We start from the raw sequence: 26,460 nt of genomic DNA, 5'->3' as shown, positions 1-26,460 counted from the left end.
GTGGGTTTTTGTTGTTTGAAGGGTTTTTTAGAGCCAGGTTGGCAAATACTTCAGTTTTCTGCAACAAATCATTTTGAAAGGGCAGGGGAGCCAGCTGTGCACAGAAGCAAGCAGCTGTACAAAAAAGAACAACAAACAGGAAACAGGTAACAATAACCAATGTGTTTGCTCACTCTCCTCCTGTTAAACAGCAATTTTTTATTTTAATTTTTTTTTTTTATGGGGATGAAAAGAGCATCTCAGGAAGAGCAGAGGGCTAGAACAAATACACAGAGGGCGCCTGCTTGGAAAGCACCTCTGAAAAGTAAGAACGTGGGATCCCTTGGTCTGATTGTCAGGAGACATGGCTGCACAACCTGCAGCACTTCCAGCTGGGTGTCCCTGGCACAACACAGCCAGTCACTTGAGATAACGTGCTCTCCAGGCAGTCGGTCGCAGCTCCGCTCACGATTCCTCCTCCTCCTCCCAGGACAAGGCGTTTTCACACACCAACTGCACCGTAGGCTTGACTCCATGTCACTTAAGCCCAGCTTTGTCCTACATAGGCTGTTTTTGCTGGGTCACACCTGCCATTGATTCCCTCAGAAAACAGCTGCTGTTCATGTTCTGCTGTTCACCTTGCTCAGCACAACAGTGCAGAAAGACTCGTGGGCAAGCGAGGCTCAGGGTGGCACGAGCTGACCTCGAGCACAGCAGAAACTGGAAGATGACAGTACTGCCAAGCAGCTGGGCAATAACACAAAGATCCCTCTACCACAACTCCTTCTCGTGGGGGACCTCCCTCATTAAATTAATGCAAGAATTTAATTTAAGCAATGAATAAGATCCATCCTCACAGTGCTTCCCCACAATGTAGAATCCAACAGCGCCAGGGACACTGTTATGGGTCAGCATGAACTCTCCTCATGCTTTGGAGGCACTTGGTCCAAACCCAAACCCCACCACCTAAGCCAGGAAAAAGCCACTTCTCTGTGGTCTTCAGCTGCACAGCAGCATTTGGTGACACACGGCCAGATGCACCCAGATAGCCACAGCCACCTCTGTGCCTACCAGAACACTTCCAGAAGGCACTTAAGACTTCAAAACAAAATCTAAAAATAAACAAAACCATTTCCCAGCACACATCCCAAGGAGAACCAGGCTTTGCAAGGGCAGCACGAGGCCCAGCTGCTGGCATGGGCACAGCTGACCCCTGCCAACCTAAGGAGCCCATCACGAGCTGTAATCCTGGAAGATGACAGCCCTTGCAGCACGGGATTAGGACAGCAGATGCTCCTGGGGGTCACCCCCTTTCCTGTAGGTCGTAGGATCACTCCCAATGTGGCCAAGAGCTGGCAGGCAGGGAATCCTGCCCAGAGCAACCCCATTGCTTATTTGGTACATCCACAGCCTGCACACACCCCCTTCCCAGTATCCACTTAGTGGCCTGGTTTCTTCTCAAAGCTTTTTATATTTCACATTCCTAAGATTTAATTATGTTATCAGAACAACAGGCATCGGGATTTGGAGTGCCAGAATTCACATTAGCAATTGCTATCAACAAAGAAAATGGGCACAGCATGCCCATGCCAGAGGAGATGTGGGCTGCTCTCCTCAATCTACTCATGGTTATTTATAGCCTGTTTGCAAGCCATCCACCTCCCAGGTTTAGCTTCAAGCTTGCTTCTTTCTGAGCAACCTCTCTCTCAAAGAAAAGCCTTTTGCCTCCCCCTTCCCCAGCACCACACTCAGATTTGGGCAAATTTATTTAATTTTTGGGGGGGCAAGGGCAATATAAAACACCTTTGAATCCACAACAGCAGAAAAGACTGGAAACAGAGTGCCACAAATAAGCAGCTGCAGGGACACCTAACTCTCAGTGGTAGAAATTAGAAAAAAAACCCCCCAAACTAAAAAAAAAAATATATATATATTTATAGTTTTTAACACTTCACCACATTGCAGCAGATCACCACGCATCTTCAGCAGTTTTCAGCCCTCCCCACAGATGGGGATTCAGGCACAGGATCTCTAAGGAAGGACACATGCTTGAAGGCAAGAAATACCCACCTATTTTGAGATGATTGCAAAGAAACCGCTCTGTGGTAGCAGGAGGGGAGTGATAGCTGTGCCTCCACAGTAACATTAACTATAACCTGCTCATCCTTTAACCAGCACCACTCTGAGGCAGTCCCACTCTGCCAGGATCTTTTGCTTCCAAATAATTAAGAAACACAAGACACAGCATTCATGGTGCAGGTGCAAACCTCCCCTGAGCAGCAGCCAGTACAGATAGCTCGTGCCTTCCCTCTCCCAGTCCCAGCTCCTGCTAAACTCAGCCCAAAGATTGAGGCAGGTGTTAGGAGTGGGTCAGAGCTCAGCTCCCCACGGCTGGGAGAGATTCTGCACTCAAGGGAACGCTCTCATGCCAGTTAGCCAGCACTGTGCTGGGTCAGCCTGAGGGTGCTGGGCTGTCCTCACACACCACGTCACCCCTGGTCTCACAGGTTTGTCACCTGGCCACCACCAGCATCACCTGGGACAGGGCTGGCCTACAGCTCCCCCGGGGCATCCAGACAGCACTGAGCCCCAAAACAGCCCCAAAAACCCTGGTCAAAATGCAGAAGTGGTGCTGGGTTAGGTCCAGCCCAGTCACTAAGGAAATGTTCAGTCAGGCTCTGACTGAGACACGGCAGCTCCTTACATGCCTAAAATTCCAGATGGCCCTGAAAAAGAAAGACATTATTAGAGTATATTGCAATAAATTTTTTTAAAGTGGCAAATTATAAAGTACTTGCAATTAAAGTAATCATTATTAATACATCATAAAAAATGGCAAACACCACACCCCTTCTGCTAAAGGGGGGAGGAAGCTCAAAGCTTACAATTCTAGCACGTTTTATTTCATGTAAATTTATAAAGACAACAATCCTAGTCACGATTGTCACATTGTACAGCACATACCAATACAGTTGCAAACAGAACTCCACGCAAAACTAAGCGCTAACAGTAGCCTGAATCACTCTTCCTGTGATTGTCATACCTAGACTAACAGTATTACACTAACACTGAGGGAAAAATAGTTCACTATAAAACAGTGATAGAACATTTTTATAAAATATATTCCATTCCAATAGCTTTTCTACATACTGTATACTATAAAACTCTCCCACAAAAATTAGTGTCTTTAAATATACATATTTAATCTGAACTGCACCAAGATTAAAAACAATTAAAAATATCAATGATTTTTTTTTTTTTACATTAACTTCACAGTATTTGTTTGTAGTAGAAGACAAATCCAGTGTTTAAAATGCAGAGCAGGACTGTTCCCTATGGAGACAGCAACTGCCCCACAGAGAAATCGTTTATGAAGAGACAAGCGTTAAGTGTGCCATGTTTTAGTACTTCTCCGTAGAGCCATGAACCATTTTGAAAACATGCTCCGAGCTATTGCAACTTAAAATAAGAGACACACAGAGAAATAGCCAAAAAAAAGTCACCTTAAGAACAAAAATAAGTGCAAACATTTCTTTACTTTAGAAATTCAAGCTAAGAGGAGTGGGAACACAAATACCGGACTGTGAGAACAGTGTGTTCATGATGTAGTCAAGGATGAGACAGTCTTTTTTTTTTTCTTCTTTAAAAAAAAACAAAACAAAAACAACTTTTGCCCCATATTCACTGCAGCACAGAGCATGCTCATAGCATCAGTTTAATGAATTATTTCTATACTAAGATCAGACAAAAACTTGTTTCAACTTTTCCCTGCTCCATACGCTAATGATGTTCTTATGGCACATCCTATTTTATGATCTTCTAAAAAAAAATAAAAACAAACAGTAATTGAAGACTGAAATGCAAACAAAAGTGTCACAAGAATGCAAAATTAAGATTACCAGCTTCAGTAATGCTGACTCTACATTAAACTCTTTACATGTTGCTCAACATGCAAAACCCATTGTTATAAAATTTAAAGTGTAAATTAACTAGTTTTGAAATAGATTAACAGTAATAATTCCACTTCAAAAACAAAACAAAAAAATCTAATAAATACTATATCAAGTATCTTCAGGAGAAAAAAATAACTTAATTTTAGTAGAAAGAAAAATAACTTAATTTTACTAGATTTTGTTCAGTGCTATTTCCAATCACAGCAAAAATAAAAAAGGAAAAAAAAAAGGAAAAAATTGATTAAGTAGAATAAGACCACAGTACCAAAGCCACTTATGTTCAAGATACAGTACTCTCCCACAACTTTCATATGTAACAGGTTCAGCAAAAATATTTTACAGTTGAGAAATTAAACTGAAAACAAACCCCAAAACTATAAATAAAAGCAAAATTTCACATTACATGTACATTCATAGTTTAAGAGATGAATAATAAGAGGCTGTAACAAGTATATCCTGATTTTCCTTAAAGAGGAAGTACTTATTTAAAAAAAAAAAAATTCAATCCCATATTATTTATGTAGGTAGTGCTCAGTTTTTGGACCAGAGGGGGAAAGGCATTGGGAAGGTTTTTCTTCATAAGATGCAATACAGTATTTTAAGCACAACTTTTAAAAATAATCTAAATCAGTGCTTCAAATTCATTTCAAAACACACGCTTAAGTTTCACCAAACAACTCCAGGAGTGTCAAGAAAGCTGGTGAAGCAATGCTAATGCAGCAGAAGGACATTCACACCCCTCAGATATTATTATTATTATTACTATTACATTTCAGTCCCATGTACATGTACCTTGAATGGGTAATTTGACTGGAAGGGAACAAAGTGATATCCACCAACATGCACAGACCAAATGATGATCTAATAGGCAAGAAACTGAATCCTCTGGAGTAAAACTGGCTATAGTTACAGGCAGCCTCAGTTTACAAGCAAACTAAAAAAAAACAAAAACATTACCCCCAACAACTTCCCCTGAAAAGGTGGGACTTGGGGAAGAAGTCAGGCCACGCTTTCCCTCCAGCGGTTCATCTTCATGCTGCCTCTTGGGAACACCAGAAATTGCACACAATTTGGCTCAGAGGGAATTGCCAACTTCATAAAAATAAAATAAAATAAAATATCAATTTATGCTGCTGGTTTTAGCATGGCAGCAAACTTTTTCGGGCAAGACAGCAGGGCATCGCCTAATGCACAAGGCATGAGTTACCTTAAACTAGGAAATCCCAGAAACCTGGTATCAGGAGGGGTATTTGGCCACTCTGTAGCTGCTGTCCCCTCCAAGGGTGATGGGATCAGCCTCTGGATGTAGATATAGGAATGAAAATATTCACATATTATACAATCTTTTTGTATGTCCTAGCGTGCATCCTTCAACATTTTGGGAGTGACTACACTGCAAACAGAAGGTGTTTTTCCATCCACATTTTATGCTCAAAAGCAGCTTTTCAGCAGGTCAGCCCAGTGAGGAGGATGGGTGGGAAGGGAAAATTTAAGTCAAGTCCCAAGGCAAAAACTTCTCATTTAGATTTTAGGACCAACTGCAGGACAGATATTAATGGAATAAAGAGAATAAAAAATGACCAGTACCAAAGATGCGGCCAGGAATCCTCAACCCCTTTAAAATTTAGGCCAATTCGATGTCTCATCTAGCTCTATGAAATAAAAGTACATCTGCTCACTCTGTAATGTGTGGACAGGTTTCTCTACACCAAAATGTATTTAAATCATAGTTCATCTCTTCAGATGTTTCTCTGCAACACACAGAGGGCATTTGGGGAGCTTAATGGAAGCCAAATTTTTCTCCAGAATGTGCTGATAATCTTTTTTCAAAAAAAAAAAAAAAAAGGTTAAAAAAAAAAAAAGGAAAAGAAAACCCAAACGAACAAAACCCTGACCACAAAGCAAGTACTTCCAGTGTGAAAACTGATGCTAAATCATTGCAGAATTACTTAAGATCATTTCACATTAATAATGTAACATGGGTGCACAAGAGAAGACCTAAAGGACCATGCTAGGCAGGGTGGCAGGGGAAGGGGGGAGATGGAAAAGTGGAAGGATTGCATTAAAAGGCCTCTGGAGTGTATACCACTGCATAAAGGGAGGAGAAAAACAAAATTAAAATTCAGATGCTGCCTTTTTTTTCCCCCAGTTTTGTTTTAAAAGGGTTGGGGGGGGTTGTAGATATTTAAAAAAAAAAAAAACAAAACTAAAGGAAACAAAACAGAAGTCACACATCTCAAACAACCAAGGACTTTACAAGGCCACAATGAAATTTGCGGATATGTCTGTAGAGATCCCCGGACTGCGTGAAGCGTCTCTCGCACCACTTGCACCCGTGGGGTTTCTCCCTGGTGTGCACGACCGCGTGGCGGCTGAGGTTGTGGGAATACTGGAAGCTCTTCCCGCACTGGCCGCAGGTGTAGGGCTTCTCCCCCGAGTGAGTCCTCTCGTGCCTCTTGAGCGTGTACATGCAGGAAAAAGTCTTTCCGCAGAGGGTGCAAGTGGGAACCGACCCGTCGGGGGACAGACGGGTCCGGGAGCCGTCCTTGTCACGGAAGTGAGAGCTCAGGTGCAGCTGAAGGATGTGCGGGCTCGGGAACACCTTGCTACAGAGGGGACAAATGCAGATATGCCCGGGAGGCACCAGGACGCCCGAGGAGATGTCCGACGAATCCATGTCGTCCTCGCTCTCGTCTCGCTCTTGATCTATATCCTCCTCTCGGGCATGAGAGCTGCCATTCCCCGCGAACATGTGTCCTAACCCTGTCACTAGGCTTTTGGCTGAATTCCCAAAATGCTGACTCTCTGGACTCCTGGCTTCGCTGTCCTCCTGATCTGACAGCAAGTCTTGTTCATCTTTAACAAGTGGCTCGGTACCCTGCTGCTGGCTGTCGGAAGCCAGCTGTCCAAAGACATAGGAGGGGTGTAAGGAATCTCTCCCCGGCACGGGCTTGAAAGACAAATCCAGCGCGCAGTCCACATCACTCGAAGCCAGGGGATGGTTAACAGACCTTTGGGACAAAGGTCCTGTGGAACTATTGACATTAGCCTTTGTTTTTCCAGCTGCTGCGGCGCACGGTTCTGCCTCTGTCGGCACAGAGCTGACACTTATGTGATCAGAGGACCAGGCGGGGTGACTGCTGACCTTTTCTTTGCCTGCTGCTCTCTCATATTCTGCAACGCTGAATTTTTGTTTGTTTCCTGGGTCAAACTCATGGACCAGGGGCACTCCGGCGTCTAGAAAATGCTCCGCTTTCTCCAAACTAGCCGCCTCATCATTAATCTTCTCTTCCGAACATAATTCTTTATCTTTCAACTTGCCCTTGCAGACTTTCACAATGTCATACATGTGAAGGTAGCTCGCCGCAGCCAGCACATCTTCCACTGGGAGACTGTTGAATTCCAGCTTTCCCTCGTACATGAATTCGAGCAGCAGGCTGAAGGCAGGGGCTGTGACAATGTCACTGTTCAGATGCACAATATCCCTTTTGTCTAACTGGTCCCTGTAGAAAAGATGGAAGTACATACTGCAAGAGGCAAGAACGGCTCTGTGAGCTCTGAATTGAGCTTCTCCAACTAAAACAGTACAGTCACACAGGAAGCCCTGGTGACGCTGCTGACTCAGACACTGCAGCAACTGGCGGCTATGGTCTGGAAACTCCATTCTTCCTTCATAACCTGTTCAAAACAGGAAAAACTTGAATGCTACTGTAAACTAAAGCCTCCTAGCAGCTGTAACAAACAGATCGGCTTTTTGGTAACCCAAGCCAAAGAAACAGCCTTGGAGATAACATTTACTGTTAATTGTCTGTAATAGTTTTATTAAGGGGGGGGGGGGAAGGAAAAAAAAAAACCACCAACACAACATGTTTCTCATCCTTTCGCACCTGCTCCGAACAGGAAAAACTTGATTGTAAGTAAACAAAAGCTAGTAAAGCAGCAGCCCCTCCAACCTTTGTTTCTCCCACTAAGCACTTTAATAAAATTATGCAGAAGAAAGCACACACACACCCCCGAAAAGAAAAAAAGCATCAACTCCCAGGCTGTCTTCCCAGCAACGCTAACTTGGGGCATCTTTTAATAAGGCATATTCCCGGCGTCACGCACGCACACACACACACACACGCACATTTAAACTTTATCCTCAGTCGTTATGCACCGAATCACAACAAAACAGCGGCGGCTGGCGCTGGGGGAGCGGCGGCTCTGCGGGGAGGGGGGCGAGAGGCCCCGGCCCCCGCACGCGAAAAGGGCGGGGGGGATAAAGGGGGGAGGAAAAAAAAAAAGTTTCCCTTGAAGTTATTAAAAGGCAAGGAGGAAAATAAGCGGCGGAAGGCCGGCGGGAGGGCAGGACGGAGGCTGCAGCCGGCTGCGTACCGCGGCCAGGCGCTTACCTTCCGCGGGGCGCGGCGGGGCCGGCCGCGGGCGCGGAGCCGGGCGGGCAGGAGGGAGCGCGGTGCGAGTGCGACCGAGGCGCGGCGGGAGGGAGGGAGGGGGAGAGAGAGAGAGGCAGGCGGGAGGGAGGAGGAGGGAGGGAAGGAGGAGTGCTCGGTTTGCTAATTACACCGCAAGCTGGAGAGTCAGCTGCTCTGACTTCACTGCGATGGAAATGCTACCTCCAGCTGTGCGCCTTTTAATGCCATATGTTACTCCAAATCTCGCTACCAGCCAACCACAGCTTGCTGCCTTTTAAAGTTCCAGCAGCCCCATTTATAGCCCGCGATTAAATCCCACAAACTTGCCCCGAGCCCGCCCCCCCCTCTCCGACACTCTCGCCACCACCAGCCCCCAGCCCGGACCCCACCTCCCGCCGCAAAGTTGCTCCCCGCAGCCCGCAGCTGTGACCTTCGCCGGTGCCCGGCTCCGCGCAGCGCTGGGGGGGCCGGCAAGGGGAAGCACCGCGGAGCCGCTTCTGGGATCTCCCCCTTTCACACCCGCGCTCCCCAACTTTGCGGGGAGGACTTTCCCCCGCCGGGGTGTGGCGTGGCGGCGAGTTCCCCTCGCGCTTCCCCGCTCCGCGGGTCCCCCCTCGTTACTCACCGGCGGGCGGCGGCGGCGCTCGGCGTCCGCATGTGCGCGGCGGCGGCGCGGGCGCTCCGCGGGTGCGGCGCGGGGCTGTGGCGGAGCAGGTTGTTCGCCGGCCGCTCTCGCGATACTTTCGCTGCTGCGAGCAGCGGGTGCGGGCGAGGGTGCGGTGGCGAGCGGCCGTGTCCCCGTCTGGAGCACACAATGGCCCCGCCGCCCCGGCCAGCCCCGCCGCCGCCGGCCGGTGCGCGCTGCCGGCTGCGCCCTCCCCCTGGCCGCCTCCTCCTCCTACTCCTCCTCCTCCTGCTGCTGCCGCCGCTGCTGCTGCTGCTGCCGCCCTCCCCTCCCGGCCGCTGCATTGGCAGCGCCGCCGTCCCGCTCCCAACTCCGATGCGCCGCCGCGGACAGGGCGCGCCCGCCCGCCCGCTGCAGCCCGACGTGCCGCGGAGCGCGGGGCCGGGGCAGCGCGGCCGCGGGAGCTGCGCGGAGCCGGCCCCGCCGCGGGGCTGGGGCGAGGGGCGCGGCGCTGCCCCCCCGACACACAGACAGACACACACCCCGGGTTTGTCTGTAGTTGCGCGCCAGCTGATAAATACCAAATGCCGACGGATTTCTCAAGATGACCTTTTCGGTAGTTGATTTGAATTTTAAATTTTAATTAGCTGTAATCGCATCAAAAGTGAGCGCCCTGCGAGGAGGGGGCGTGGGGTTCCCGCCGGGGTTCCCAGCCCGGTCGGACCCGGCAGACGCGGCCGAAACCCGCTGGGAAGCTGCGGCTGCCGGAGCCCTGGTGCCGCTCCGAATCCGCGGGGAGCTGCCCGGGATGTCGTGGCTCTGGCTTGTCCCGGAGCCTCCGGGCTGCAGCAGTGCCCGGAGAGGAGGCAGGGGGCTGGGGGTTGAGGATGTTGACGTTTTTGAGGGATGAATGTGAGAGTGCTGGTGGGTGAGGGGGAGTGGAGGGGTAGCGGAGCACCGGGGACACTTCAGAGCCCCCTGCAAACGCCGTCCGTGGTGCCAGCTGGAGTCTCCAGACTGTGCTTTAGTCTCCAACAAGTACAGCAGGGAAACTCCTTTCCCTTTCCTTCCTCTAGGTTGCTTTGCCTAGATTGCAATATCTGCAAAATAGCAACTTTTTTTTTCTTTTATTAATCCGTTTTCCCCACATTTTTCTACAATGATAACATTAGTCCCTTAAAACATCAGGTTTAATTTGGATCTAATCTAATTTAATTTGGATCTCTGATATATAAGGCTCTTTGTCACAGGAGTTGGGGTCTGCATCACCAACACCACTTTTCTTCCACAAACCTCAACTATTTATCTCCATTGGCAGTGGGTGCCAGGATATTTGGGTGTGTTTGAGCATTAATGATTGCATTGTCACAAAGCCCTTCTCAGAGTAGCAATATTTGGTAACACTGTCAGCTGTAAGGTTCAAATTGGAAAACTCCAGCTCAGAATGTGGAGGTACCCAGCTTCAGCAAAAGAGTTAAAGGTCCTGGGGTTAAATCTGCCACCATTCAGTAAAGCTGAGAGCTTTATCTATTTGTCCACCATGGCAGACAGGACTGGGGAGCTCTGTCTGTTTAAAGACAGTGTCATCCTGCAGTCACAGCCTGCACAGGCTCCACCAGAACTGGAGCAATTTCTTCCCCAAAATGCAAGTGCAATCTCCGTGAAGTTACTCTGTGAATTTGCTAACTTGTGGAGTTTTGTTGTCTTTGTACATTGGAAATATTAGGCAGAATTTTGTACTTGTATGAATTAGGCTTCTTGGCGGAAATACCTTGTTTTGTGTAAGTAATAATTCACATTACCCTCTCCCCTTTAATAGATAAATTGGGAAAAAACAAGATTACAAAAAGAACCAAGGTCTTAATTCCTATTTGGGCTCTGTAATGCTCGGTGTAATTGCCTACAATCTAGCAGTGTCTCATTTTTAGGAAGCCAATTACAATTTCACAGTAAGTCTGTGGTCATTATCAGGTTTGAAGTGTCAGAAAATACAACAGCATTCCCATTTCCTCTAAGTATCCATTTGGCATGTTGCTGGCTTGCTTTTTCAGGACTCAGACATACTATACTCACCTTCACACCAAGGCAACGCTGGGTACAATACAGGTGTTGTACTGATTTAGCTACGGCTGTATAAAATACTGGTAGTACAACTCGCTAATGTAAACAAGCACAAAGTCATTACTGGAAGCAAGGCAACAAGAAGAACTGCCCCAGAAACTTTATTCTGGGAGCTCCTGCGTTTCTGACAGCCCTCGTGAGAGATCTGCTTTCCTTTCCCTGGCCCCTGAGCCCTTCTCAGGCTGAGGGCTCCCCTCCCACCAAGCCCAGAGAAGGCTCTGTTTTCAGTCCTTCCTCAGTGGAGCAGAGCCAGGCTGAGCTGCTTGGCCAATACTGAGCTTTGTGGCCGGTGCCTGTGCTCGGAGGAGATCACAACCACTGTGCCACCAAACAGCAGGGGCTGATGGAAGCTGTTGGGAGTGACTATGTTCAGCATCCTTGTGCAGCTGTGTGCATTCCTGGGTCTGGCTGAAACTCTCCTGGGCTCCAAGAAGCCTTTTGCTGCCTATGGAGCTTTCCAGAGTGGAGCAGAAAGCCCAGCTTTAGGGCAGAGAGAGTAAAAATCAGTGGTGCTGGCAGGGCTTCCACTTGCCAGGCAAGGCTAGCCCTGCTCCTGGTTGTTTTTGCTGCTTGGACACCAGCCAAAGCCCACAGAAATTAGTAGAAAAACCAACTGGATCAGGTCCATAAAGCCTGAGGACTCGCTTCCATTCTTACCCCTTTGATCCAACAAGAGTAGGTATTTACTGAGTGGGGCCTCTCTAGCCCTCTTTGTTGGCCAGATGCAGAAGTGGTAGCAACAGGTTTTTCATGCGATTTAATCGTTTTCTCTCTCACCGCATTGGGCAGAAGCCTCTTTGTGTTTGTTTCTACATGATTTCAGTGCTTTTATGTTCTTTTCCATTTTTAATAGGACATCTTCTTTGTGATAGCCCAGTTGTATTTCAGAAGGAGAGTCAGGGCCTGAGACTGTCTAATACTTGCAGGATTGAAGCTATTTTAAGTGCATTGGTCATAGTGAGGTTTATTTGCAGAAGTTCTTCCAAACTTTTTCAAAGGCTGTTTTATCCCTTGCAGACAGCAGCGAGCATTAAAAGGACCGAATGCTTCTTTTGCTGCTGTGAAACAGGGAGGAATTTAACCCCAAAAGATGCAGACCTGCTGGTGGTAAGACAAGGAGCTGCCCTTGGCATCCACGGGCCTTCCCCAATTAGCAATCTCCTCCAGCACTTACCCTGCAGTCAAATCCAAGGTCAGCATTTGGGGGGGTTGCTCAGTTTGCAGTCAAGTCATAAAAGTGGGCACGACTTTCCCAAAGATCTTTTCAAGCATGTCATCCAAGACTCCAGAAAGCATTAACTTGCACTGCTGCCATTCCAGACATTAATCAGAGCATATATTGCAGACAGTCTCCTCAGCAGTGTGCTTATGTGAGTCGTATTTGTTTTATGGCTGTCCTGCTGATTTCTCCCTGATAACGAGACCCTGCATGTGCTGCAGTATTTGTGAGTATATATTGGAGCAGCCAGGGCCATTGTCAAATCATCCTAGCAAATGGAGAGGCTGGTGGCACTAAGCTGCATGTATAATATATATACATATTGTTCTATTTGCCATAACGTGGCTGTCAATAAGGCCGCATCAATCTAGGAACAGGCATTCAAATCCAAAAGGACTCTGCAGAGGTACCACTGGCACAGGTCACATTTGGCTCTGCAGTGAGAGCTTGCAACATCCCTGTCCAAGCCAGCCAGGCATTTAACATCACACCTGTACCTTGGCTCCCCTGTCAGCATCTGGGAGGCAGCTTTCACTCTTGTTATTCCTCTTCCATAGTTTCACTCAGCTTGTCTAACCCTTAGCTTCTGGTTGTTTGGGTTTTTTTACAGTCTGCCGTGTTCTGTTTTTCTAGAAATGGTAAGTGAAGGTACCTTTTCAGCCTTTATAAAGCCATTGCTTTTTCAGTGAAGAGATCATGCTTCTTGCTTTGCAATGGTGAAGGAAATTTGCATGGCACTGACAAGGCACTCTCCTCTTTTAGAGTTTTTTTCCTCTTTCACTCTTGTTCATCACCCTAGCAACTGTATTTTAACATTGCTTTGGTTCCCTTTGCCAAATTAATTTTAAAATTCAAATAAAATTAAGCAGGTTCCTTCCTTTTTAATATTTGTTTTATTTATTTATCAGTGCTTGAGAACCCACATTATAAAATAACAGGTGTATAGAAGTTTGTAGCAGGATATATAACAAAGGACAGTGAAAGACCATAAATATCAGTGCACAGTAAGAGACAAAATTGGTGTCTGCTTTGGGACCAGACATAAAATTTATCAAACCCAGACAAAAGTCTTTAAAACAGAAGCTGCTGTATCCTCAATAAGGGTCCAGTGTAGAGTTACTAATTTCTTATTAAAGGAGAGAATTTAATTGGCGTTGCTCTATTTGTAAGCAAATAATGCACCATGTTAACAATGCACTTTATTTTGGTAACTCCCAGAAGAGACCTTAATATTGCAGAAGTGTTTTGCTAGATTAGGACTGGGAAACCTCAGGATGAAAATACTTGCTAAGCAAAAAATATAACCTGAACAAAGGACTTTCATTGTAAAGATGTTCTCATACAACTTTTGCAGCAGTCCCCCAGAAAACACTTCATCCCAAGACAAATCAATGCGTTGCCACAACTACAGCCTTGAGCATTGTAAGGCAGAGATCTGGCATATTTATCCCACTATTTGCAAAAGGTCTCTTAAGCAGGATCCATTCCTCTCCTGGGACTTGTGGGGTTGGCAGAATGTGTTCTTGGAACAAGTGTTGGGTTCCTCATTAGATAAATCAGCAATCTCAGGGCATAAAAGACTCTGTCTTTTCTCACACGTGGGGTACATAATATCAGGCTTCTATTTTGCTTTTCCATGGGGTTTCCAAATCAACCTAGCCTGAGTGCAAACAAGCAAGTATCCCAGATGCCTGTTAAAATAAGAAAACCCCAAACATCTCACTTTTCTCCATTGCCCATACATCCCTGTTCCACAGTTCAGACTGTCCTTGCTACAATGTCAGTCAGTGACAGGCACTCCTGCCCTCCCAAACACATCCCCACAGCTGCAGCCATCACCTCTACTATTCTTTTATCCTTTCTTTAGGTACTGAATCAAAACCACGCTGCCTGTTCCTACCTCCAAGACCCTCTGTAACTTGGAGTGCTCACAGTGGTGTCATCTTCTAACCCTCTTCCTTGGCCTCCTAGGATGTTTTCCTCTTCCCTCACCCTTGTATCCTTTTTGTGCTGGCCCTTTCAGCAAAGGCAAGTCCTGCTCTTTGCTGTGCCTCAACCTTGCCTTGATGTTGCTCACAATGTAGTCAGAGGAGCTGGGATGAAGATTTTGGTGACACTGGATAGGAAGGATTTTGGGGTGACTTAGGGAGGTCTGCGCAGAGAGAAGCTGGGCTCAGTGGGCTGTCCCTGCTTGACTCCTTAGGGAGCCTGAATTCCAAACCTGTGCCTCTGAGAGCAGCCCAGCTCCAGGTATGGAGAGAGAAATGGGAGGCTGGGCATGAGGAGAGCAAGACAAACCATTTTTCTAGTCAAAATGAGCTGCTTTTGTCTTAGGGCTGTACAGTAGCCATCACACTGGTTGCTCCACTTCCCTCTGATGTATTCCAGGTGGAGGGGAAGTCCAGAGAATGTCATGTAAGAAATGCAAATAAAAATGTCTTTCTAGACTTCCTTCTCTTATGTATTGTCTGCCAGAACCTTCACTCCCCTCTTTTACTGTTTTGCCTATGGATGCATTTTATGCTTTTATGTTGCTCTTCTGGTAAAAGAAGAATTACTTGCTGTGAGTTTACATAACTTGCCTTTTACTGCTCTGGAAATGAATATGGGACTTCAGTCTTAATTAGACTTTCAGTGTAAGTCCTGCTTTAATGAATCACTGAAAGATGTGAATAACATTAAGCTTCAGAAGGTGGCTGCAGAGTTGGATACCTGAGGCTGATCACCCGACTGGGTCTGTGGGAGGATGAGCTCTTAGTACTGAGGTGAAGGTGCAGTGAGGGGGAACAGACTCCCTGAAACCTGAGTAAGTTTGAACTCTTCCACAGGCAGGTAGACCCCTGCCTGTGGAAGAGTTTTGATTTTAGAGCCTGTTCTCGTGTATTCAACAGTTTGCTCCTGCATCATGGCTTCACAACAAAGCAACAGACTTCAGTGCATCAGGAAGTTCAGGCTGCAGTCTGAGATCCAGGCTATCACCTTACCAAGTTCCTTTTGCAACACAGCGACCAGCCTGAGCTCCACCTGCACCCAGGGAGGAGAGGGATTTCAGTAGTGTGCTCTTGGAAATAAAGTGGGATGGTAGAGATGCCAGAAAATGTTCAAAGCCTTGGGAAAAAAATACCGGCTCGTTAAGATATACTCCTGATGCTTTTGCAGGTCCCCAGCAGGTGATCACCATTCCAGGTTGTTCCCTTCACCTGCTGGGGACCTGCGGGTGTCACTGGTAGGATGTCCCCTGGTCACAGCACAGTGGGATGAACAGAGCACTGCTGTGGAAATGGTGCTGGTGACCATCTGTAGACAAAAAGGGGTTTTGTAGAAGCTGGCACGACAATGAAAGGCTCCTTTGCAGAAGACAAAGAAGGGGCTAAACTAAAAGTAAAACTAAATGGACTGGGGGAGTTACAGAAGTAGCAGTGGGCCAAAACCCTGTGGTTTTTGCACCTCCCTTTTTTGTCTGACCTTCATGACCCAGACTTATTGATGTGCCTAGGGGGTCCATTGGGCTGGGGTGATTGTAGAACCCCAGGTTTTGTTGCCAGCAGTGTACATGGTGTGATGTGCTGCTGTTCATGCCTGCCTTTAATTCCATAGTCCAAAAGGCTAAGTACTTTCTTTCAGCTGAGTGAAGTAGGGATAGCCTCCAGCTCTAGTCCAGAACAACAATCAAACTACACCTTTGTAATCAGGATACTCTCAGGCTCTCTGCTGCATCTTAGTGATGAATATGGGAGAGGATTTGTGACTACATGAATTTAGACCAGACTCCTAAGAAGGCAGGGACAGAAAAGGAAAGCAGAGGTCCTTTTAAGATCAGTTCTAACAAAAATATAGTTAAAGAGGAATTTTTTAAAATTTGGTTATTGAGATTTACTTCAATTTCCCCAGCTCTTCCAGCACTGCATTTGATGTGAAGTCACTACTGAGAAGATCAGCTCTTATGAAGAAGCTGAAACCCAAACAATTCTTCTGTCCTAATTTGGAGATCAGATTGTCCATTTGATTCATATATACAGGTAAGGTGGGCAAAAGTAGCAAAATTTATATAGAGCAGAGATGAGAAAGAAAGGAATTGCAAGGTAAATTATGTTTGGAATCATACAGAACTCTGGGGAAATAAGCAAACACCAAGGAACAGTAAAAGGATAAAAATGGCAAAAAAAGTGCATTTTGTTTACTGGAAAAATAAGATGGGTAAAGGCTAAATCCCACAATCCTTTACTCATGCAAGGATTCCTGTTGACTTAAATACTTGTGTAGAAGTATTTCTCTGGGTAAAGGATTTGTTGGACTGTGTCCAAAACCGGGTTAAGGTTGATGTTTTCACAGAGGCGGCAGTCTTTCCTATGCCATCCTGGACAGTAAATGACATCCATGGGACACGTCTTACAGGACACACCACACAAATGACCAAACAACAACAAAAAATCAACCTCTGCCGAAGTGCCTGGGGTGTTCAGGGTGGCAGGGGCTGGCAGGAAGGTGACTCAGTGGCCTGGAGGAAGGGTCGGAGTGCCGGCTCCGCAGACCCTCGGCGGGAGCTCTCGGCTGCCAGCACAAACTCACACAAGTTGTTCTGGCACCTGGCCTAGAACAACACAGGGCTGTTTTTTCCCTTTTGTGCTCAACCCCGTTGCACTGGGACAATGTGAAATTTTTAATTTTATACACAGAAGGAAGAAAGTATTCGACCTTTTCCTTTTTTTTTTTTTTTTTTTTCACTTTTCTGTTTCTCCACTGTACTTATCTTTATGTGTGGTGGTGTTACAAGGCCAGGTCAGCAAATACTTTATTCCAGTGACAAGTTTTTGTGCAAAGGTCACAAGGGGTGGCTGTGAGTGATCAGGGCACTTCTAATAGTCACAGACAGATGTGCTACTCCCACCTTTAATTTTCTCCTTCTCCTGTGGGCTGCCAGGTCCAGCTGTTGCAGAAAAAGGGAGAGAACAATGAGTAGAGCAGTAGAAGGGAGAAGTTTGGTGCTTAAAGCCTGACAGACAAATGAGATAAAAAGTCCTGTCTCCCCAGTGCCCTGCTCTTGGCACCAGTGACTCAGGGAGCAAACCTTGCACTTGTCCAGGTGTGCCTCAATGGAGAAGCAGAACTCTGGCCAGCCACGGCTCTTCCCACGTCTTCAGCAGAGCCATCAGAGTGAGCCTGCACGTACCTGCCAGCAGCTCCAGAAAAGGCTCCACTCTGCCAACGTGAGCCCAGTCTGAGGGAGAACTGCTCATCACCCTCATCCTCCTCCAGGACTTTGCATTAGGTGCCATGAACATGCACAACTCTGGTGTCACTGAGGCTTGACTCTAGGCAGGTGCTCCGTGGATCAGGACCTAAATGGTTAATTTTCAAGTGGCTTCTTAGAGCAGATGTTCCCATGTGTATCCCCTCCTTCCTTCTTCTGACACATTTCCTACACAAACAGCAGATTGCATTGCTGCTGTCCTTTTGATCTGCGGGAGGGGGAGGAAAATCCCACACAAATTATATTAGTTCTCTTTTCAGGCAGGCTGGTGATGGTGGGTATGGGCATGTGCCTCCCTCCCACCTCTCCCTGCCCAGATGCATTTCCTGGGACTTTCTTCTTTAGTCCCTGCCCACTTCTGGAGCTGATTTTAAGGTTGCTTACCTTAAAGTCTGGAAAGAAAGAGGAGGTAAGGGTGGGCAAATTGTTAAAAAATTGTTGTTGCAAAGCACTGCTGTCTGTCTAAACACATTCAGAGGCTGGGGTACTGTCTGCTCCATCTGCTGCCATGCTGCTGACTCTTGTGCATGGCACTTGGGTACCTCCACTCTTTGTGGGCACCTGATGAGTTAAGCCACACTGCCTGGGTGAGGCTTAAGTCCTTACCAGTCAGGAGACTCTCTTTGAGCTTGTGTCTAGATCATTCCCAATCCCAAACTTCGTGTCCAGCCTAGTGGACATGGCCATGTAGTCTCAGGCTGGTTGATGAGGGACAGCTCATGCAGCCTCTGTGAGAGGTGACTCAGGATGGGGTGGCAGGACACTGCAGGGTCAGATCATTATGGGGAGATCAGGCCTTCCCTCTTTCTTCCAGGATAAGAACCAGGAACGGCAGAAAACTCAGCAAGATTGAGTTGAGGATGAATTAAAGGAGGTGATTCTCTATGGGATTGTAGTTAAGGTGTGCATCTCCTTGATGCAGCACCTCCAGGGTGTCAAGACTGCATGGGTTTGGAGGACCATGAGAAAATGTCATGGTTAATAAATTCATCAAAAGGTGTCAAATGCAATGCACAGAATTGGGCTTACAAAGCCACACAGTGCTGACATGATGAAGAATATTCTGGGGTAGCATCACTGATTGCTTACCCTGTTCCTACATTCATCTGACCACATCACTGCTGTTCTTTTTTGGAGAGAAGACACTAGGCTTGATGTTCCTCTGCTCTGTCCCAGGATGGCCTTTGTACATTATTATCCTGAGACAGAGAAGAAAGCTTCCTGTCACTCTGCTATGGGTGGCAGTTGCAGGAGCCCTCAAGATGCATGATGGAGATGATGGAGGTAAGGTGTGATGGAGATGATGGAGGTAAGGTGTGATGGAGCTGATGGAGTCAAGGTGTGATGGCCACTAATTTTTCTAGCATCACCCACCTGTGACTTGACTGGGGTGAAAAAGACAAACAGTTCTGCCTGAGCTCCTTCCTAAAAAGACCAGGCATCACTGTTCAGGAAGGAGTTTTTGGGATGTCTGGAGGGCTTAACACAGCCAGTGTCCCTGGCCTTGCCACAGCAGCAATGTGGGTGCACTGACACAAGGCAGGATGCACATGTGAAGTGGCCTAGCACTGAGCTGGCAGCTGCTGAGACATCCAAACATAGCTAGTGGAGTTTCAGAAATCAGATATTTTTCTCTATTTAATTTTGTCTTTTTCCCCTGCTTTAGCATCATCTTTATTTCTAACCCTCAGCAGTGGGCTTATAGCATCAGTGCTCTCTCCCATGGCCTTTGGAGGCTTCCATAACAAACACCTGATTATTATGAGGTCGATGATCTTGAGGCAGGGGATGGGAAGGCTCAGACGTGACACTGTGACCAGCCAAAGCAGCAAGGCAGGGAGTGACTGATTGAAATGCTCTAAATAACAAATTCTTTTAAACCAAAACCAATTCCAAAGAGACTCAGCATATTTGCAGATGTTATTCATAGAGAAGGAGAATCAAATATCATCAAATAACCCACTAAGCCTGACTTGCTCACTGGCTTAGATGGGATAAGCTAAGCTTTGCATGTTATTTCGCTCGATTTCTTGGGCTTGTAACCAGAAGCAGGCAGTTTGCAGCAGTCAGCCCTTACGTTCAATTCAGCTCCTTCTTCTGTTGCTAAATTTATTAAAATTGCCCAAGAGTGTGCACTGGAGCCATCTCCATGTGGCTGTTCACCAGCATTTCTGCAGAGACATCAAGTACACAAGGATCCTGGGCGGGTTGTGCATGTGGGGGAGGCTGTGTGCAGCCATGGGGGCTGGCTGGGCACTGCCAGCACCTCTGCTTTCCCAGAACATCTGGCAAAGAGCCAGAACATCTGCCCCTGGCACAGGCCACCAGCCTCAAGCAGTGCTGCTCTTGCAATTGCTCTCACAGCAACAGGCAGCAGTGGGGAAAGGGAGGAACAGGCTTGTTACACTCCTGCAAGGAAAAGTTCAGGTTGTTTTTCTTTCTTTTTGCTGTCTTCTTTTTGCTTTTCTTTCATGGTGTTTCAAACACAGTGGTTTTTACAGTTGTGTTTGGGATGTTTTCTAGATGGTGATTTATGGATATCTTTGGATTTCACAAAGGTCTGATGTTTGGTGTTTCACCCTGTCTGCAGGAGAAAAAAATAACCTGCCCAGTTCTTTGTTTTCCTCATTTACATTTTTTTCATTATTCTTCCATTGCAACCCATCAAGTGAGCTCTCATTTCAAAAAGTATGGGGGTAGAAAAGCTACAGTTTGCTCTATTTTCATTTCCCTGAAACTTTTTTGAAGTTCATGAAATGATGAGAAGGTAGAGATGGCAAAGAAAAAGCAGCCAGAAAAAGGGGACAAGAGAATCCCTCCCACTTGTCCCCCTGGCATCACCCCAACATCTTTCATTTCATTTTGTTCAGCAATAACAATAATAGGAAACAGACTTTTTTATCAAGTTATCAAGTGTCCTTTGTGAATACTCAGAAAGGTAATTGTTTTTTTAGTTTATTACCATAAGCACAGGGCTTCATCACTCAATAATTGGAAATGGAAAAGTTAAAAAGAAAAGCAGGTTATGTTAGGCACAGTCCCAGTCACCAGGAGCTCAGACTGAATAAGGGAGACAAGGATTCCCCCACAAGCATGAGAACCCTGAGGTCTCCACAGGCCATAAGGGTGGAGCACTTGCTCTTAGACATTCAGTCCATCAGACCATATTGGCTCTGCAATATCAGTAAAAGCTGAAAGCAATTTCTTTGTGCCTTTCCCAAAGTTGCCAGCATCCCTCAGTCCCACCCAGCATCTGTCCTGAGGTACAAACTCTCTGTCCCTGTTGCTTTCACAGGTAATCTCAGGAGTGTGATCAGAGCTCAGGGCTTAGGTGGTTGCCCTTCACATCAGGAGACTGTATGATGCATTTCAGCACTTAAAAAGATAAACTTGCCAGTTTCATTGCCTTGTGTGTAATACATGTTTATGAAGAGTGTGTCCATACAATTTATACCACTAAATTTTCAACCCTGTGGCAGCCCTTAGTAGCCTTAGATGCAGCAAGAATCAAATTCTTTCCCTTTAACATCAAATTGTTCGTAGTTGTGTGATTTATTCAAAGGCTGCAGCGTGGAAAGTAAGAAATGCCTGTTGTTGCAAATAATATAATCACATGTGGGGCTTAATCCTGTAAACATGCACAAGGAAAGTTACTTACATATCTAAGTCTTTGGTGCAAGCAGCCATTTGAATAAACTCCTCAGCCTGAACATGCATCTGTACAGTATTTAACATGTAGGGTTTGAGCCAGCCTGGGGTCTTTGTGCTAAATATATAATAATTATTATAATGAGGGTATTAATGATTTGTTTGTGTGCTGTTCTTACATCTAGTGCCAAATATTATACAGAATGTGAATCTGGGAAGAATTTAGCCCTTCACATTTTATATCTGTAATAATCCATGACTGAATTGCTGGATTCCATCTCATTTGTATATGCCATATTTTTTTCCAGAACATCTGTTTAAACCCACACTGGATAGCTGCCAGATTACTGGAAAGGATATGGTATAAAGAAGACTTTTGTTTCCTCCGAGCAAGGAGAAAAAATAAGTTACAAGTTGGTGCAGATTGCCGAGAAGAAGCAACTTTTTCTCTCCAGAAGCAGATGTCCTGTAGTGTTTGAAAATGAAATGTTTTTGTGTCTTGCAGGCAAAGGTTCTGTGCTTCAACAATATTGATTGTCAGTTAGTGCAGGCTGTCAGCCTGCCGTGGTTAACCTACCAGTTGTTGGAGAGACAATCACGAGCAATTAAGAATCACATTTTGCAGTTTCAAATGCATCCATATTGCCACTTCATTCAAAATCCTTTTTTTTTCCATGTTGGAAAGTACATTGGTGAGAGAGAGGGAAGGAGTTTTCTTTTTTCCTCCTGCCAACCATATTTTCATTGCTGGCCAAATTAAGAGAGATATATAATGCTCATAAAGTTGCTGCAGTTTCTTGATTAAAATCTTACATCCAGCACTCCTTTCAACATCAATCTATATTAATAAGGAGGGAGCACATTGCATTGCATGTCTCTGTGTTGTGCCTTAGACACAAAGCACCAGGGAAGCATCAAGGAAAGATTCAGCTGCAGAACCAGCAGTAGCACAAAGAGGAAAGGACTGTTCTTCATGAGGACAGACCCTTGTGATTTGAAACAAGAAAATGGATAGGAAGATTAAAACCAAGAAGAGCCAAGGGCTTAGCAGCTGAAATTACACCAGTGCAGCAGTTGTGGGAATGGCTGGTGGAGTCAGGGTAGCAAAGAGCTGAAATCAACCTGAGAAAAACAGCCCACGTGAGATGAAAATGGAGCACTACACATTCCCAAAATCAGAGTGCCTGGAAAGCCTGTGGCTCTTGCCACCTCTCTGCCAACCATCCTTCAGGGCTTCAGTAGCTGGTGGCCCTTTAAAGAGAAATATCAGAGGCACTGGGTCTGGGCACACTCTCACCATACCTCAATTTGTCACAAAGCCTGTGCCAGGCACTATGAACATTATGCTGTGACAAACTGTGCCTACTGTCACCTTAGCTGGTGGTTTCAGTCCAAACACCTGGGAACCATCTCAACATCATAAACCAGCATGACTTAGAAGGACTTTGGGCAAAGACAAATCCTGCCTCCTTTTCCAGAACTATTCCATACAAAATCATTTCCTAAAAGCAGCAAAAAATCCATCAGTTCTTCAAAGACAGCACGCCACTCACAGCCTCAAAGGAGGTTACCAACCATCAGATGACTCCCACCATGGGGTTTCTCCACACCCTAAACCTCAGAAGCCCTTCCTGTGCCTCTGTAACCCACCTCTCATGACATCCTTGTGTTCCCTGGGTCTATAATGCTCAGGGGAATGGGACTGGGAGCAGCCCTTGCAGGTTTTGTTGGTGAGAATATGCGCCTTGCAGACACATGGGGCTCTTCCTTATACACAGGGAGAGCAAGAAAATGTCAAGTCCTAAGCAAACCCATAGACATTGTTCAGAGATTGTCAGGAGCAACCAGTAGAAAATGTCACCACATGCTTCACAGCTCAGAGGATCAGAAAAAGAAGTTGGCTGTGACCCTGTCCTTGGGAAGGGTTTTTTCCCCACTCTGCACTCCATTCCAAGAGCATTATAAGCCCCCCAAACACACTAAGCCAGCAATGGACTTGAGCTGAGTCCCACAGAGCTGCTGTGGCATTGCAGCACTAATGGGTTAATACAGAAATCTTCATGATTTAGGATCTCAGCAGAAGTATTTCAGAAAGGATGTGCAATTTGGGTCAGGAGTACTGCAAATGAAAGATGCTCAAACTGGGGAATCCAGAGAAAAAAGGGAAATTATGCAGCTGAATAATATTGAAAAATCATTTCCTACATGCAAATGTACACAGGTTCTGATACCAAGGCTGATATGAGTATAGAAGTGAAGAGTTTCATCTTTAGTAAGACTTTGTCAATTCAAAACTTAGATTAAAGGGATTTCTGTGCAGTAGCTCTCTGACCATCTTCACCTCTTCTCTGTACAAAACACAAGTTTGTGGTTTTACAATCACATTTTCCTATTTTTAAAACATGTTTTCTCTGCTGTCTTGCTCTGTGAGAAAGACATTGAAAGTGCAAGAGAAACTGTCTCAACAGAGGAAACTGAAATGGTTTCGTGCATGACATGTGAACGAGGGAACAAAGTAAACACTGACAAAAATAGAAAGCAGTGCTTTATTTTCTCTCTGATCTTTCATTTTTAGGGGATATTTGTGATTACAGAGAACTTCCAACATTTCAGGCAAATGGGAAATTTTTAAGCAACTGATGTAATAGAGAGTTTAGGTGTTAGCATGCGATGGAACAATATCTTATTCTTCCTGACAGCAGGATACAAAGATTGTTTGTATTTAGGACTCTTCCTGAACTGAGCAAGAGCAATGGAGAAATGGCTTTAAATGGACTGCAGATCTTTGCAGCACACTCCATAACTCTGATTGCTCTGTCTCTTTGATTCATCTAGGGTTAAGCATTCAAGAAAACTTAACATGTTTTTTTTCCCCCCTTCTCCTATGTCTGTCTTTGAGCTGAGGAGGAGTTTTCTATCAACTGATTCAAGCTGTGGAAAAGTACCCTGAGCACCTCACTGTTATTTATGATCCCCAAAATCTTGTTCCTGTTACCAGAGATGAGAAACTTGAGAAAATCACTTGGTCTTATGCTAATCTCGATCAAACTGTTGACACTGACATTAAGCAAACATACTGGGGTGTAATTACATTTCACACTGATCTATGAAATATTCATGTAATAATAACGAATACATACATGCAATCCTACAATATCATCATCATAAACTGTGGTCAAATATGTATGATATTTGCAATTCTTATACCTTGTTCATATAAATAAATATTCATTAGAACTGAAACTAATTACTGCATGGTTGATGACAGCTGAGAATATTAAGCACCACTACTGAATTATGCCTTCAAAGACAATGAAATGACATTCATTTTTAAGTTGGGTCAGTTTATTTGTCCAGCTATGATAATATTTTTTTTCCAATGGAAATAATAATGTTTATAGTAATTATCATGACAATGTCTAAGCATTTTTTGTGACTAGTAATCAAATTAGGGAGCTGCAAGTGTCTGTAACTACAACAATGTTAGTCTATTTTCATATTTAAAATTGGCCTTTCCCACAGCTCATTCAAGTTTATGTTCTAGCCACATGTCCCACAGATAAATAAACAGATGCTCTATATAAAGAGTTAGATCATATTCTGAATGAGTGAGGAACATATGTCATCATTAAGGGAAGCTTCAGTGCCAACACTGGCATTAAGGTAGAGGAAAGAAAACAAGGAGGAACTTGAAATAGAGCAACATAATCCCAAGGAAGTTGTCAAAACCAGAAGAGAGGTTATTTGTGCTAGAGTTGGCAAGAAAATGTTGTTCTGCAGTTTTTACTGAAAAACAAAAGAATAGCTAGAGGAAATTTTGATTTTTAATTAAAAAACATCCTCTGTTGTTGGTAGTTCTGGCCTGGAACCAGAGAGTATGTTTTTTTACCTTAACATGCCAAATCCCTATGTTTTGTTTGCGCTGAACTTTTTGTGCAGTGTTTGAGGTGCTCAGTAAAAACAAGAAAACAAATAAAACTGAAATTTCCCAAGAATACTTCTCTTTGTTGGAAATCTAATTTTTTTTTTCAAGTGAGAAATTTTCATGTAAGTTTTTTTTCACATGCTGCTGATGAAAGGAGGATATCCAGATATAGCTGATGATAGATCCTTGCTGTCTGAATGCAACCAGATGACATTGCTTTTATTGTTACTGTAGTGTTGTGTGCTTCATAAATAGAGACTGGAAAGACAGTTCATGCCCAAGAGATCATTGTAATCTAAATATAAGTCTAGAGGCTTTATTTATAAAATGTACAGAATCAGGGGTTTTTAATTGCATGCAGAAATATTGTTCAGAGAAAAGTATTATGCACACATAAAAAGAATTTTAGTTCTGAAGTTTTGAGAAAATCGTAAATGAAAGCTCATGCTAAAAGTGACAATTAAAAAAAAAAAAAAAAGAAGAGAAAAGGTATTTGTAAATACCTTAAGGATTTAACTGCAATTCAATCATAGCAAATGAGCAGAGGACTGACACAGAAAACCTGGAAAAGACCAAAGATCTCCCTGAAGAACCAAAAGAGGGAGGTGAAGTCTGTGATGGGCAGAGATCACTGATGCAATCCGAGGGTTATGCAGGGTATTGATCCAGGTGATGGCTGATTTCCCTAAATAACAATCTTTCAAAGGTACATCAAAAGGTGTGCTGAATAATAATTCACAAGGTATTGGAAGGAGCAGCAGAGCTGCTGCTACTCCGATTTTTATTGCTAAATACCCTAAAAAAGGGTTAATTTTTTGGTTTTGGGGTATCCAAAATGTTATGTTTTTGGGAAGGGAGAGACAGTCTCGAGGAAAAGGAAAGACCCACTTGACTGCTATCAGCATGGGGGAATGAGGATCAGGATATTGGGTCCAGGCTGGGGAGCCTCTGGCTGATGGTCCATGGAGAGGAGGGACGCTCTGCATCTGCACAGCGTGCACCACCTCCGGAGGAGGCTGCTGGATTTAGCACCACTTTTGGCTGCCAGTTGCATTGGTCAGTGGCAGTGTGTAAAGGTTTGGCAGTACACAGCCGGATCTGTGTGAGACTTGGCTGCCTGCACCATCTTTTTATGTACTTGATTTGAGAAATGAGTACACGACAGAAATTTCTCATGGCCTGACGCGACAGAAAACATCCAGGGCTTTGTAAGCTGAAAACCTCCCTTAAAGCCCCAGATCCAGGAAACACCCGCCTGGCACTCTGGAATTGGAAAAGAAACTTTAAAGGAAAGTTGTTGAAAGGCTGTTTGGAGTGGGATCAT

At 45.2% G+C, this 26,460-nt stretch overlaps 1 protein-coding gene and 1 long non-coding RNA gene across 3 annotated transcripts; one reads left to right on the top strand and one right to left on the bottom strand.

Moving 5' to 3' along the window:
- Nucleotides 1-237: 237 nt before the first annotated feature.
- Nucleotides 238-9,035, bottom strand: ZBTB42 (zinc finger and BTB domain containing 42). 2 transcript variants are annotated; one of them, XM_030240660.2, is made up of 2 exons: nucleotides 8,973-9,035; nucleotides 238-7,610 (listed from the first exon to the last, which is right to left on the bottom strand). In XM_030240660.2, exon 2 carries the CDS (start codon nucleotides 7,594-7,596, stop codon nucleotides 6,169-6,171), a length of 1,428 nt encoding a protein of 475 aa, XP_030096520.1. In that variant the 5' UTR covers nucleotides 7,597-7,610; nucleotides 8,973-9,035; the 3' UTR covers nucleotides 238-6,168. The 2 variants fall into 2 exon arrangements, with proteins under 2 accessions (XP_030096520.1, XP_050831465.1); XM_050975508.1 differs by lacking the exon at nucleotides 8,973-9,035 and adding an exon at nucleotides 8,327-8,404.
- A 435-nt stretch (nucleotides 9,036-9,470) lies between these two features.
- LOC115485499 (uncharacterized) lies at nucleotides 9,471-25,184 on the top strand. Its single transcript, XR_003946279.2, has 3 exons — nucleotides 9,471-9,588; nucleotides 16,204-16,331; nucleotides 21,520-25,184. It is a non-coding gene; the product is annotated as an uncharacterized LOC115485499 (long non-coding RNA).
- The last annotated feature ends 1,276 nt before the right edge of the window (nucleotides 25,185-26,460 follow it).

This window comes from Serinus canaria, chromosome 5, assembly GCF_022539315.1.
Source record: "Serinus canaria isolate serCan28SL12 chromosome 5, serCan2020, whole genome shotgun sequence".
NCBI classification, from domain to species: Eukaryota; Metazoa; Chordata; class Aves; order Passeriformes; family Fringillidae; genus Serinus; species Serinus canaria.
Note: the sequence above shows the minus strand (reverse complement) of the source record. Positions and strands in the feature narration are given on the sequence as shown.

Coding starts and splice junctions, on each gene's coding strand:
- ZBTB42 (XM_030240660.2), bottom strand. CDS start 7,596: ATGGAGTTTCCAGACCATAGCCGCCAGTTGCTGCAGTGTCTGAGTCAG.